This window comes from Strongylocentrotus purpuratus, unplaced genomic scaffold, assembly GCF_000002235.5.
Source record: "Strongylocentrotus purpuratus isolate Spur 01 unplaced genomic scaffold, Spur_5.0 spur5_scaffold_12, whole genome shotgun sequence".
Taxonomy (NCBI): Eukaryota; Metazoa; Echinodermata; class Echinoidea; order Camarodonta; family Strongylocentrotidae; genus Strongylocentrotus; species Strongylocentrotus purpuratus.
Window position 1 is genome coordinate 25,801,592 of NW_022145597.1, and position 14,272 is coordinate 25,815,863.

Here is a 14,272-nt window from a genome sequence, read left to right on the forward strand (position 1 = left end):
TATGTAACTAAGTTAATAACTGTTGAATGCTTAAAACCTGTGACTTTTTTTATTCATAATGCTGGAAGCAGATTTGAACAAATGCTAAAAAAGAACATCCACAAATATTACTGCTCCTTAAGGTTTTTGTGACGAAGTGCCTTTATTATAATACAAATCTACAAAGTACAAAGAGAATATATATATCTAAATATTTCATAAATTGCTCTCTTGAAGTAAATTACAATCAAATTAATTTGCACAATTTTACCTTGCCTTTATAAAAGGAAAGAAAGGCATAACACAATGCGAATATATTCACAATACTGAATATGTTACCTTCTTATAAACTAAAACATATTTTAACTGGAACAAATAAGAAGTTTATAACAATTTTTTGTTAGAAATGGACTACAGTTCATGCATTTCATATAAAACGCAGCACTTTCAGAAGCTTAAAATACACCCACCAGATGCAATACTCTACAGCTGTCTCTATATGTACCAGTTTAATATACAACATATGTGTACACTGCTGACAAGTTTAAAAATCAGTGAAATTTTCATCTTTTGATTTCGCATGCTTTAAATTTAATACTAATAAAGGGTGTATGAACAGTGACAGCAATTATCACTCAGCAGTTTTTGTGCAATTTGGTGGGATAGTTTTCACTAAAACAGAATATTTAAAAGAACATCAGCAATAAATTCTTAAATTTGGCAATGCTATAATCAAATGCAAAATCACTATTTCCCCATGAAAAGCAATTCTTTTCATCCAATGTTATATCGATAGAGTTCCTCTTTAAATACAGCGTACATAATATGTCATTGGTGAAATAAATCATGTCTATAAATGCTAAGACAAAGAAAAAAAAATGTAAATTGTAAACAGATGGCCTCTCCAAACAGGTTTTTAAACAAGTATTTCCTCTGAGGAAGAAAATATAAGTGACCACTTGAGACAGGTGATCTTTATGACAAGTTTGACTGTAAGTTCTTTCAGATGCAATCAGCTAAGATTTACAATACAGAAGGACTCACAGACTGAAATTTTCAATAGTTTTTCATTTAAATTCTCACGTAGTTATAAAATAGATTTAAAACCGTAACATTGGCACAATTTGGCAGTGATCGAATGAATTTCAACATGCGTAGTAAAATAAAACAAGGCGATCACCAATAGTTGTTGTTGCATTAGATCATACTGGCAAAGCCTATCAATAAAGCACAAAACATTAAAAATCTAGTGGCCGATTGGAAGGGGATAGTTACAATTTCTCTGAATATTCAAAAATAATTTTAGTCACATTTAAATACATGTATGCATGAGATCGAATTATTAAAGTCTAATAAGCAAGAGAGCCAGCCCCATGCATTGAAATAAGGCAGCCTATAGTTAGGAAATTCCGGATTTTCTAAATATACAAAACAATAAGCTAGTTCTGAGATATTAATTGCGCTTGGGCAGATAAAGGTTTTTTGTTGATGTTGACAAAAATGTAATAACCGATCACGTACATCCGAGCTGTTGTATAAAACAAATAGTGAATGGTCTTTATTCGTGCAATGGAACAAGACTTTGCATTCAGTGAAAGATGAGACGCTCCATTCAACTCGGCTGCGCCTCGTTGAATATAGCGTCTCTTATCTTTCACCTCGTGCAAAATCTTGTACCATTGCACTCATGGCCATTCACTATTTGTATAATATATCATTTATGCACTGAAGATGCTGTACATGACTACATTTTACACGTGTATGATACTCGGTGGAAGTACTCTTCAAGAGGGCAAACAAAATGTATTCATGAAGCAAACCCATCGCTATTTCAGTGATTATTCTACAACACAAAGTATAATTTCTCCATCGTCTAGAAGATCTGCAGATATTTGGGGGCCGAATGTACATGTAGTATCCCAAAGCTGGTCTATTCTAGCCATACATTAATATTCATGATTCATGACAGTACTGTGGGTTGATCCATTAATGAAAGCCAGCAGCCCATTGGCTGGGCAGAGTTGATTTTTAAATATCTTGAGAAAAGATACGTAAACTAGCAGCCCAAAGGAGGATAGTTTGGATACACTATCAAAAAAATAGAGCTAATCATATATGAATATTCATGAGATCACATTACATTGGTAGTACCATTAATCAAGGGGACAGAAGGCCCTGAAAGCCAACAGCCCATTGGCTGGAGATAATTTGAAAGCCAGGCTCTCATTGGCTGAGAGGAATAATACTGACCCCTTGCAGAATGGTAGGGCTTGTCCATTTCCCAACGAGGGGTGAGCAGCCTCTCCTTGCCCCTCGATGACGATGATAATACTAGGACTGTCTTCGGCTCGGAGGGTGTAACTGGCCTGATCGGCAGGGACCTGGAAAGATCGGTATCGGAAAAAAAATTGTCCAGGTCAAATATAAAAAAATACTTTAAATCCCCAGAGCATCCTAGATTTGATTGTTAAATTATGGATTATCAAGTTTGATTCCATGAAAGATGTTGCTAGGATCTATCCTACTTGGGGAAGGGGGCGGGGGGGGGGGGGGGGGCGCCGTTGATTAGAGCTTGATAACTTCTCTCGGGAAGCATTGCTGACCATACTCTGACATTGTTTACCTTGACGCTGATTATGAGAAGTTTGTTGGTGGAGGGTCATAAGGCCTGTCTTCGTCAGCTCGAGATTGCCAAATAACCCATTATTTCTGATGTGGAAAGTAATCCTGAAGTTACAAATTGCGTCTCCATCAGCTAGAGACTGGACCTCTAAACTCAAAACTCGAGCTCAAGAAATTACCTCGAGATATTTTGCTCAGCCATCGCGCAGAGTGTGAGTCTATGGGCTGGTGAAGCCACACCGGACAATAACAAATGCTAAATTTTCATGACAAATTTTCTCTTGGCCAATCAAATGCCATGATTAAAGTAGCTTATAACAGTTATTGTAACTCGCTATTAATAATTAGATATATGAAACAGGGGCTAGAGGGCCATAGATTGTGAGGGAGGGGTCACTAGTGTCACCTGTCCGTGGGGAAAGGGGGAGGGGGGGGGGGGGGGTCATCATTGGTGTAGACAGAGTGCATGGGGTCAAATGTCAAATGAAAAACTGTCAGTGGTAAGATTACCTACTACACCAATCAAGCTAAAATTAGGAATTTCACAGGGGAGGAGGGAATAGTAATATAGTGCATTTTGTATGCTTTTCACAAAAACCAGGGGAACCTAAAGTTTAAAGGCACACTGTCCTACTTGTAGCTACTTGCTCCCTCTATATAGAAACATTCCCCAATCAGTGCCTGTTGGTCCCCCATGATCCTCTTTTTCTTATGTTAAATGAGAGCTGAGTTAATGAGATAACCACCTGTCACAGTGACCTCACTGGCTCGCTGGGTGGTCTAATCCCTTCTAGGTGAAGTAGTAAAGCCTGCCTTTAAAGGCTCAAAAATAAGTAGAATTCCTTCAAAATAGTAATGTTGGCAGCTACATGTATGCAATACCCTGACGTACTGTTACTTGACTCTGGCAACGGCAGAATCTGGGCCCTGTTTCATAAAACTTGTTATCAATAGCAAGAGCTAAGTTTCTATGACAAATTTGCTCTCAGCCAATCAGATGCCATGATTTCAGTAGCTTATAACAGTAGCTTGTAACTTGCTATTGATAACAAGTTTTATGTAACAGGGCCCTGGACAGGGAGGGTTGTAGATGGGGAGGGTGGGTCTTACTGGGGAAGGGGGGGGGGGGGGGGAGGGCTTCTCTATTTGTTCAGGCAGGGCCTCTTGTGATAATAATAATGATAAAATTCTCCTCCTTGCAAGATTAGCCCTGACATACCTTAACTCTGGCTACGGCAAAATCCGGAACGGGAGGGTCGTAGATGGTGAGGGTGGGTTCACTAGCATCCGCTTTACTGGGGAAGATCTTCTCATCAGGGGTCGATGGCAGGTACGTTAACATCTCACACAAGGTCGGGATGTCCTTAAACTTGGGGGTGAGCCCGGAACGCACCACGTTGTCAGAGCACGCCATGCACTCCATGCAGTCTATAAAAGAAAGAAAGAAATAAAGAATAAACTAGTTCATGGATACAATGGATTTTGGAATTTATTTTTTGGATTTTTAAAAAAAATCTATTTATTTTTCCACTCAAATATCCACAAATTTAAAATTACCTTTATAAACAATACAGTATTGCAATATATAATTCTGTTCATGGGCAGTCAAAGTTATTTATAGGAAATTGTAAAAATAATTGAGATGAATACTGGATTGTGCTCATGAAATCTGTAGGGCCCTTAGAAGAAAAGCATTGATGCTGATGTTGCTTCCTTAGGTAAAATAAATTATTAGTAAAGAAATGTGATTGTTATTCATTCATGCATCAAAGAGCATTCCATGATACACAGGTGGATGTATTCTTTTCAAAACGTAGAACATAAGCTATTCATAAAGCACTTCCATCACTTTGGTAGTGATTATCTTAAAAATGCATAAAGCAGAACCTCTCCATATCTAAAATATCTATGTATATAGAGGGTTTATTTGTACCACATGCTGATGACACAAATATATATTCTTTTTAATTCTTCATAATAAATATGAAGCCAAAAGTTATTTAAAACTAGATGGACCTTCGACCGCGCGCAGTCGAAAATGATGCCTCCGCCATGGAGCAATTTTACAAACCAAAACAGAAGCGAGCTATTTTTGCATACATAATGAGCCCTGTGACCTTTGACCTCGGATCTCATGACCCCAAAATCTAATCAGTTCATTGGCTCTGTAAGATACATACATGACCCAAGTTTGGCGGGAATCTATCGATTGGTTCTTGAGATAACGCGATCACGAGAACGAGACGTACGTACGGACGGACAGACAACCCGAAAACATAATGCCTCCGGCTACTTTGTAGCGGAGGCATAAAAACACATAGGTCTATACCAGTTTTGGAAATGCCCCCCCCCCCCCTCAAAATATGAAATGGAAGCTTTTAATACCAATCATGCCTCCTAATTGATATATTTGGTAAATTATCATATCTATCCGGCCTGGATAGATATTACGTACCGTAGTCCCACATCTTTCTGTGTACAGTGATTGTAACTTTACCAAGACTGGGCCAAATTTCTTATCATTTTGATGATTCTAGAACCTTGCAGTACACACCAATACTTATATGCTAGATGATCAACCTTTTCTGACCGATTCTCTTTCACAATGCAATCGCATGACCAGAACTGGTCTATACCTTTAAATCATATATATTCATATTCAGAACAAGTCAATATCAGCCCTAAAAGAGAAGAGTGTGGAATCTTCCCCTCCTGTACTTTTGTTGCCTAATAGTTGAAAATGTTTTTCTTAGCCACCAAGCTTCCGTGACTTTATAGTCTAGAGTCTTACTCCACTTTTGATATCAAATTGATAAAATTTCAACTACTGGGTAGTGGGTACCATGCAGTGTCAATAACTAAAAGAATTTAAAGGGATTGGGTAACTTTGTCTCAGATTCTGAAACAAAATCCTAGATTTAGCTAATGCTGCAATGATAATTATAAACCTTTAGGTCAGGCAGGAACCCCGTGACTTTTACAAGCTGATCGCCTGTCTGATTATAAAGATATTTATGATTGGAAATCTAAACCAAACTTTGCGTTTTCCTAATGGTTTTCATAACACTACAATCTATTGGGGCAAACGAGTATGGTAAAATCGTTCGCTAAAAGATTTTTAATTTTTTAAGGCAGTTCTTGATCGTTTTGAAGCGCGATTTTTTTAGGGCTTCAATATTACACCACATCACAGACACTGATCACACGTGGGGTCATGCATCTCAGATAAACGATGCCTTTAAACAAAAATCAAAAGAACTTACTTCCTGAGAGGTAAGCGTGGGGTTCGTTGGGTCCTAGAAACATGGCCTGTCCCGGTTGCAGGGTGATATGATTGAAGAGATATGAAACGAAGCACCCCACATCCCCAGGGAATTGACTATACAACCTCAGGGCCAGGGCTCCGTTGTTCTTGCTTAGGTCCTGTCCCGCAGCCTCTGTACAGTGCAAAGAAAAAATCATAAATAATAATAAGTCAAAAAGTCTATATAGCGCTTGTGACATAAAAGTTTCAAAGCGCTGTACACAATTCAAGATTACATCAAGAAAAATCAATATTACTATTGGAATTAACATTACTTAAATTACCAAGAAAATAAATTATTACTAACATAACTGAACAAATTAACATACTTAAAAAAAAACAAGAAAACCATAATTGTGAGGATCATTTTTAACAAGCCATTTATGTGCTTTTCATGATCTTCCTGCTTCAGATATCTTAATTAATAAGTTTTTTTTTTATTGAAGATCATAGATTGTTTTTATTTTGACGTGGAAATAAATAAATGAAATGTAATGAAAGAAAATGAAATATTTATGATCAAGTATCTCAAAAAGGAAACTGGTGATGTATATTATATATATCATACTCGTATGAGGTTGACAATGTGTTTTTATTTTAAATTATCAATTTGATAGGTTTTTTTCACCTAATGCAATCATGAATGCCTGAGCACTGGCCAATTAAAAAAAATATTAAAAAAAATAGAATTTCCCTTTGCCCAAGTTTGAGATTCAATTCAATGATGTGTAAGTGCATTCAACTGGAATGGAGATCATTCGACCAAATCATGGATTGAACATCCATTTCATCCCAAACTTAGGCAATTTGACTTGAATCAGAAGAATACTGATGTTCAGCTGTCAAATAGCTAGATTTTATTGAAAAATGGTATTTAAAAACATAAAACAAACAATCTTGATAGGCTATCAGGTGAATGTCTAAGATTAAATCTAGAACTAATTACAACGCTATAAAGGACTGAATCTGGGTTCCTTTTTTTCTTGTAACTAAAATCATAGAGGGATAGAACACCAGATGTGACAACAAAGACAGGAAAACATTGCTTCATTTGAAATATTCATGATATATTCATGAAATTTACAAAAGTCAGACCCTCAATAAAATTAATTTAACAATGTTAAATCTGAGATATACGGCCCTATATGTTATCAGTGTCTGTGATGTGGTGCAACATTGAAGCCCTGAAAAATTGCGCTTCAAAATGATCAAGAAGCGCCTCAAAAAAGTAAAAATCTTTGAGTGACCGGTTTTACCATAATCGTTTTCCCCAATAGGCTGTAGTGTTATGAAAACCGTTAGGAAAACACAATTTCGATTTGCAATCATCAATATCTTGATAATCAGACAGGCAATCGGCTTTTAAAAGTCCGATGGGGTTCCTGACTGACCTAAAGGTTTATAATTATCATTGCAGCATGAGCTAAATCCAGGATTTTGTTTCAGAATCTGAGACAAAGTTACCCAATCCCTTTAACTACAGACTTAAACAATGTATTTTATATGGACTAATGAATTGAATCGAGAGTAAGACATATCTACCTTCTGCTTTGAGTCTTGTGATCATTGCCTCAAGCCTAGATGTCATCTCGGCAATTTCCTTATTCATGATTGCTGACAAACATTGTTTCAGCCCAGCACGACACTCCTCCGATGATCCATTCCCATCGCTAGCCTTGAGGGCAGCAGACAGGGAAGCAGCATTCTCATCACCAACTACCGCTCTGAGCTCAGGAACATCTGCAAACAGGAATATTGGATGCAACTGTTTTGAAAATGGAGTAAGCATCACCTATTATTTCATCTAAGAAAGGACTGATAATGATAATAATAATAATAATAGTGGGTTTTGGAACGCGCTCATGTCTGTCAGACTTGACACTCCTGCTTCTCCTGATTATTACCATGGCTTTAGCACGGCTGCCATTACGACGCTCTAGCATTTCAGGGAATTAATACCTGTCAGGTACCCATTTACATCACCTAGGCTGAGTGTGGCGGCATGACTCAAACCACGGACCTTGTGATCGACAGTCCGGTGACATATCCACTCGACCATGACACCTCTACCAATGAAATAATAACCAAATATTCAAACTAGGAAGATATGTCACTTGGTGGTAGCTTGGACAATATTTTTCACTAAGAATGTGGAATTGTGTTTTATAGTAAAACAAAATGATGATGGACAAAGTGAGAAAGACAAAGGGAGATAGAGAGGTGTAGGAGAGGAGAGAGATGGAAAGAGAGAAGAGAAAGAGTGAAAGAGATTGATGATGAAAGACGTGTGAGAGAGGGAAAGAGAGAGACAGACAGAGAGAGAAAGAAAGAAGTCATACAAGAGAGTGAAAACAGAGAGAGAGAGAGAGAGAGTGTGAAAGAAGAAGACAGATTTATAGAGTAAGATATGAAGAGAGATTTTTTTTTAAAGCACAATAAAAGGTCAGCAGAGATAGAGGTATAGTCAAATATTTTCGGCTAAAAACATACAAAGAAAGAAAGAAATAAAGAAACAAACAAACACCAACAGGAATCAAACTTACTCTCTAAGAAGTTGACTATTTCTGAGACTGGTCTAAATCCATTCATGCCTTCAAATGGGGTTAGAGCAAGGGCCATCTCTGGTTTGTGATTCGGGTCAGGGTACTTATCTGGCCTCTCTGCATGTAGCTGCTCAGCATGGGCCTATGGAAGCAGATCAACAACATAACATTAGCATATTAAAGGGACTTGGTAACATTGTTCAGATGAGAGAAAATGGTGCTAAGGTATTCAATGCTAGGTGTACAATAAAAGATAATCTGAAAGTTTGAGTGAAAACGGACCATTATTACTAATAAAAATTGGGAAAAAACCGATCTGATCAATTTCTTAATTCTCCCAACTATATTATTACAATTTAATTACATTTTAAGTAAATGTAAATCGTCACAAAGCAATGAGTTGGCTCTACATATGATTCCAGACATCTAAGTGTTGAAAGACTTTTAAAAGCCTGTTTTATGTCTCATTTTCATGAAAAAAAACGGTTAGGAAATTCAAAAATGGTTGGGAAAATTTACTGTAAAAGGGTGTTGCACAGTGACGCCTTCAAAGAAAACCATATATATCTTTGTGGTTTGAGAATTTTTAAAAGGATTTGTTGCATGTTAGAGGATTAGTACAGTAGAGGGAATATAATAAGTAACATTTCATACAAAAATTACGCAGTTTTGAAATCAAATCAAATCAAATCAAATTCAAAACAATACCTTATTGGGGTGGGCTTGAATGGAGAGTGACTTGTTCACGGACAGCACTTTGAAGAGGTAAGGAAGCTGGTCACCAAACTTTGCTCTGACCTTCGACCCCAAGCACTCTGGTTGCTTAGCAATCCAGTCACCTAGAGGTATCCCAGCATGCTCTGATGAGCCCACAATGGAGGGACCCTTTGGATGGGTGCCCATCCATAGCTAGAGATAAAAAATGAAAAAGAAAAAATGTCTAGTGGAATTAAACATCAATTGAGCTAAAAGGCATTCACCCTGCATTGTATGTGGGGTGCTGTTACTTACCGGTAAAAGTAATTGTCCTTGGCTTTATAAACTTAATTTTTTAGAAAGACTCTACCTAATACACATAGGACGAGCCTACAGCCCCGCAAGAATGTTAGATCCCTGGAAAAACTAACATGTTTATCAGGAATAAACACCTGTAAATCTAATGCAGAAATTCAAGTCCAGACTCCAGGGGGTTGTTAACCCGTTCTTGGCACACTATCGGGAACATTATTAATTTTTTCAAATTTAGATATAAACGATGTCAAACTAATATTGATAACCCTACAAATGATCAAATTAACCCAACTCCTCTATTGCTATAGCGCCCCCTTTTAGGTCAACGTTTTGCCCAAATCAGCGTACCACTACAATACATATTTTTCTTACCTCAGCATAAGGTTGATCTGCTTGTAGTGTGAAATCTTTATTGGAACTCTGGCTTAGGCTGGCTACAGCGCTGTCTAGTCCAATACGTCCCCAGGCATACTGCTGTACAGCACAGCGCAGCGAAACAACTGAAAAATTTGGATTGGGGCAACCAAAAAATTAGAAAATAACACATTGCTACACAAAAAGAAGCCTCACTAGTTTCGAGTAGATCGAGAGACCTCATCCTGTGACTGTATTTCTCTTCCCTACCACCATGCACCATGACCACCCCCCCCCCCCAACTCTCTGTTCCTCCTGACACGCATAGCTGCATTACTTGCCTAGCTGTGTATTAAAAGCTGTGCTATCGATTCTCAACATTTCAAACACCACTGTACAAAACTGATTTCACTCAAAAGTGACAATTTAGTGACAATTGATGAAACCTAAATAGCAGTAAAATACAGTTGTTTCAACTTATCGATGTTAAAAAATACAATTTAAAAATTAAAATTGTAAGTCTACTGTCAAAACTTGCCGATCAGCCACATCCCGAACCCTCCCCGAACCCTCCGTTCAAGCAATCAAGCATTACTTTGTGTACCAAAACCAATACTATATTCTATGGGGGCAGATCATTTGCAGTTGCTGGACCAAACCTTTGGAACAATCTCCCCAATTTCATACGACAGGTACCCACTTCTGCAACATTCAAATCTTCACTAAAAATGCACCTCTTTGGCCTTAATTAATTAGTTTAAGCTATCCTTACTTACGTTCTTTGTTTTGTTTTGACCATGTTAGCTATCTCTTTATTATGTTATTTACTATGTTAAGTTAGTCATTTTAGTGGTATAAGATTTGTATATTTCTCTGTGTTGATTCATTTTATGTGATTATATATATGCTTGTACAGCGCAAAGAGAAACTTATGTTTTTTTTGCGCTATATAAATATTGTATTATTATTATTATTATTATCCCGTTTATTGCATGCATTTGTGTGTTAAATTAATTGTGTGTGTATTGACTTTTTGTGTGTGCAGCGCCAGATCTAGAGGTTAATACGCATTAGCATTGACTCTCTATGCTTTGCTGGAGTGCCTTCTGACTGTTCTAATATTTCTAACTTAGACTAGTCTTAGAATTCTAAGTTTTAGACCTAGAGTAAAGGAGGGGGTAATCGACCAGCTTCAGTTTTCGGTCGATAGGTTGGATGCATGGTAAAATCCCTTTAAAATACATCGCATAATAGCATATATCCCACACATACCATACCATGCCAGAGTCACTGAAGAACCACATTTGCAATGAAAAATATATCCTAAAATATCACATTTAAGCGATGTAATTGGCGGTCTCGCTACCCGAATCTGAAAAATCGAGTATCTTACGCGTATCTGTAAGAAATATGGGTACCATAAAATGAGCTTTATTTCAAGTATTTTTCAATTTAAGAGCCCGATTTTGTGCTAGTCGCAAGCTCAAAAGTATCTCACCGCATGTATTAAATCAATGCAGCCAGACACCGCAACGCACACACGATATCTCTGTCTAATTCAGATTCCAATTTCCGATCACTGCAGTACTAGTTTTCGGCCTGGCGAGCTCCGGCGTGGGATACCTGCTCCACCCGCTAATACTACAGATCAGCGCGGAAACGCACGGCACGTGCGCGCTTCCTATTGACTTTGTACATGCGGCCGAAAACTGGTTCGCTATGCCGATAACTGACTCCGAAACAGTGAAAATTGAAATGAATATTGTCATGGCAATTCGTGATTTTTTTCTGGGATTCTTTTTTTGTTTAAATAATAATAATATTTCCTTCATGATTTGAAAAAGAAATGATAATAAATAGGAAGGGTCCAAAAAATAGGATTTTGTCTTAAGTGGCCGAAAAACCCCTCCTTTACTCTCTAGGCCTAGTCCAACTTAGATCTAGGCCCGGCCCCCCCACTCAGTATTATTTAGGGTACGCATACAGTATGCGTGTTCCAACCGACCCCCCCTTTTCAGCAAAAGTCCGGTGTGTAAAGTCAATACGGCTCGACCTTTTTCTTTTGTATACGAGCCTTTTTCCGCACCCCCCCTTTTCAGCAAAAGTCCGGTGTGTAAAGTCAATACGGCTCGACCTTTTTCTTTTGTTACGAAAAGGACATTTTGGCAACACGCATGCGGTCATTTTGAAACCTGAGTGGGGGGGCCGGGGATCTAGGCCTACTTCTCGCCTTTCCTCTTTTGTCAGTTCTCTCTCTTCCTTCAGATCTCACAATTAATTCCCCCTCTATTTTTTTTATACATTAATAACAGTCAATTTCTTCTCAATTTCTCTCTCTCACTCTCTGAAAACAAAGTGCCTTATTTTTTATGGCGCGTGTAGGCTACTGTGGTGGCGCTCGATCGTACACTTTCCGTTACACAAAAATATACATATGGGACTGAAGACAGGAAACGTACATTTCCTTGTCCAAATTGAGCATTTTAAAAGATTGTTATGAACAGAAAACACTACTAAAATATTTTTCCTGTTCTCACCTGCTGGAAAAGCCATGATTTTTATCACTTGATCTGTTCTGACGGGAGAAATCGCTCTTCAAAGTAAAAGCCGAGCCAAACACGTCGACAAAATGACGAGAGCCAAATAGACAAATGAAAAAAGAAAAAAGACCCCCCCCCCCCCCCCCTCCCCCTCCTCAAAAAAATGTACAGGTTTTATATCGACCCTCACTACCATACATTTTGGACGAAGTAGGTAAATAATTGTTAACAATTGAAGCAAAAAAACAACAACAACATATTTCTGAGAAATTCTGACTGAACAGCTACTGTACGTACGTATATAGTTTTTTTTTTTAATTCCACCTGGGTCGTTCCACGAGACCGTCATATTAGTGTGCCAATGTCCCTTTTCTACTTGTAACTCAATAAGAGGTAAATATTAAACAGATATGTTATGTAGTGTTTATAGGCCTATACTCGGAGTCTTGATTTTTATAAATATTATGAAATGCATCCAAATCATATAGCCTAGATATATAATATATATATATATATATTCTATGATACGAATACATTATTTCTATTTGTTTACAACTCGTAAGCGTTTAATTCAATTAAGTGAAACAGATATAAATATTGAAAAATAGCAACGATAAAACAGACCTACTAAATCTTTTTTCTTGCCCTCATCAGAGTAAATTGCAAGGATGAACAGAAGCCGAAATCAGATTTTCATTGTTATTTTTATTTTTTATTTTTTAAACAAAAATACCAATCACTCATCTTTAAATATAAATATATCCAAACAGAAAAATATATCCAAAAAGACTATGTTTGAGAAAATAAAATGCACACTGTTAAAAAAAAGATTCAGCTTCATTTCTGTTATTTTTCAACTTTACACTAATATTTACAAACAAAAAAACAACAATAAATTTTTTTTTTGATTACAACATTAAAGATTATATTATCAGATTGCCTTGGTAGAAAATAACAAAGAGTGAGCTTTCGTAATAAAATCCCGAATAAAATATGGTTGGGACTATTTTGTATAATGAATGCTTAATTTATTTGTCTTTTGAAGTATAATACTAAACATTTTAATACTTAGCCTACCTTCAGAACAAGTCAAAGAATCGGCGACTTCTCATAGCTTGATTTGGCAATGTAAAGCAATATGTGAAGCAAGCAAGATGCGAGGGAAATGAAACGTAACACACCAGCGCTTAAGGCATTGTGATGTCACGAAACTCGAAAGTTTCCTGGTTACTGTGCAATGATTGGATAAAAGTTCGCGCGCAGCATTGGCGCTATTGTGACGTCACATCTTTTAAACGCTAAGCTTGTCAAGTTGATAGTTTACGGTTGTGTGAAGCGATTGTGCCATTGTTATTTTTTTTTCGGGGGCGAGCACGAACGAACGAACGAGCGACATTTTAAAACCTAACCTAGCCATCCTGCGGTGCATATTAATATTTGAATATATGAATATTTGCGTTGGTACGGTGTGGTGGAGATAAAAATTAAATGGGCCAGGTGAAAAGCGCATGACATTATGGTTCCTATTGAGTCAATCAAATGCAGCGATAGGATGACTAGCTTAGGTTAAAAAAAACGCGGGCAGGCAGCACTTATATTATCCGTGTTACGTCACATTTATAAAAAACAACAACACAGGTACGGTATGCACTTTTGCAGATACCGGAGGGGGGGGGGGTGGGTGTGTGAGGTACGTTTTGATATTGTCGAGATTTCGAAGGATAACAATTCCGATTTACTCTCATTAACACGATTCTTTTTCCCATTCGGATAAAGTAGAATGAAAAGATACCTTCCCTTTGCTGACCTCGTGGATCTTTTGTATAGCGCCATCTTATGGGATCGTCATGACACGATCGGGCCACTAGTTTGCATGGCCTTCTCATTACCCTTGGGAGCAAACCCCCGATTTTTTAGAT

At 37.4% G+C, this 14,272-nt stretch overlaps 1 protein-coding gene across 1 annotated transcript; it reads right to left on the reverse strand.

The window, feature by feature from the left end:
• Positions 1-1,599: 1,599 nt before the first annotated feature.
• Positions 1,600-12,468, reverse strand: LOC574815 (mannose-6-phosphate isomerase). Its single transcript, XM_775211.5, has 8 exons — positions 12,351-12,468; positions 9,832-9,959; positions 9,157-9,357; positions 8,449-8,590; positions 7,448-7,645; positions 5,865-6,038; positions 3,821-4,029; positions 1,600-2,360 (listed from the first exon to the last, which is right to left on the reverse strand). The coding sequence occupies exons 1-8, from the start codon at positions 12,364-12,366 to the stop codon at positions 2,133-2,135; spliced, it is 1,296 nt and encodes a 431-aa protein (XP_780304.2). The 5' UTR covers positions 12,367-12,468; the 3' UTR covers positions 1,600-2,132.
• Between the last annotated feature and the right edge of the window lie 1,804 nt (positions 12,469-14,272).

Coding starts and splice junctions, on each gene's coding strand:
- LOC574815 (XM_775211.5), bottom strand. Junction 9,358..9,831: donor CAGATCAACCTTATGCTGAG/GTAAGAAAAATA, acceptor TTTTATCTCTAG/CTATGGATGGGCACCCATCC. Junction 8,591..9,156: donor TTCAAGCCCACCCCAATAAG/GTATTGTTTTGA, acceptor CTGCTTCCATAG/GCCCATGCTGAGCAGCTACA.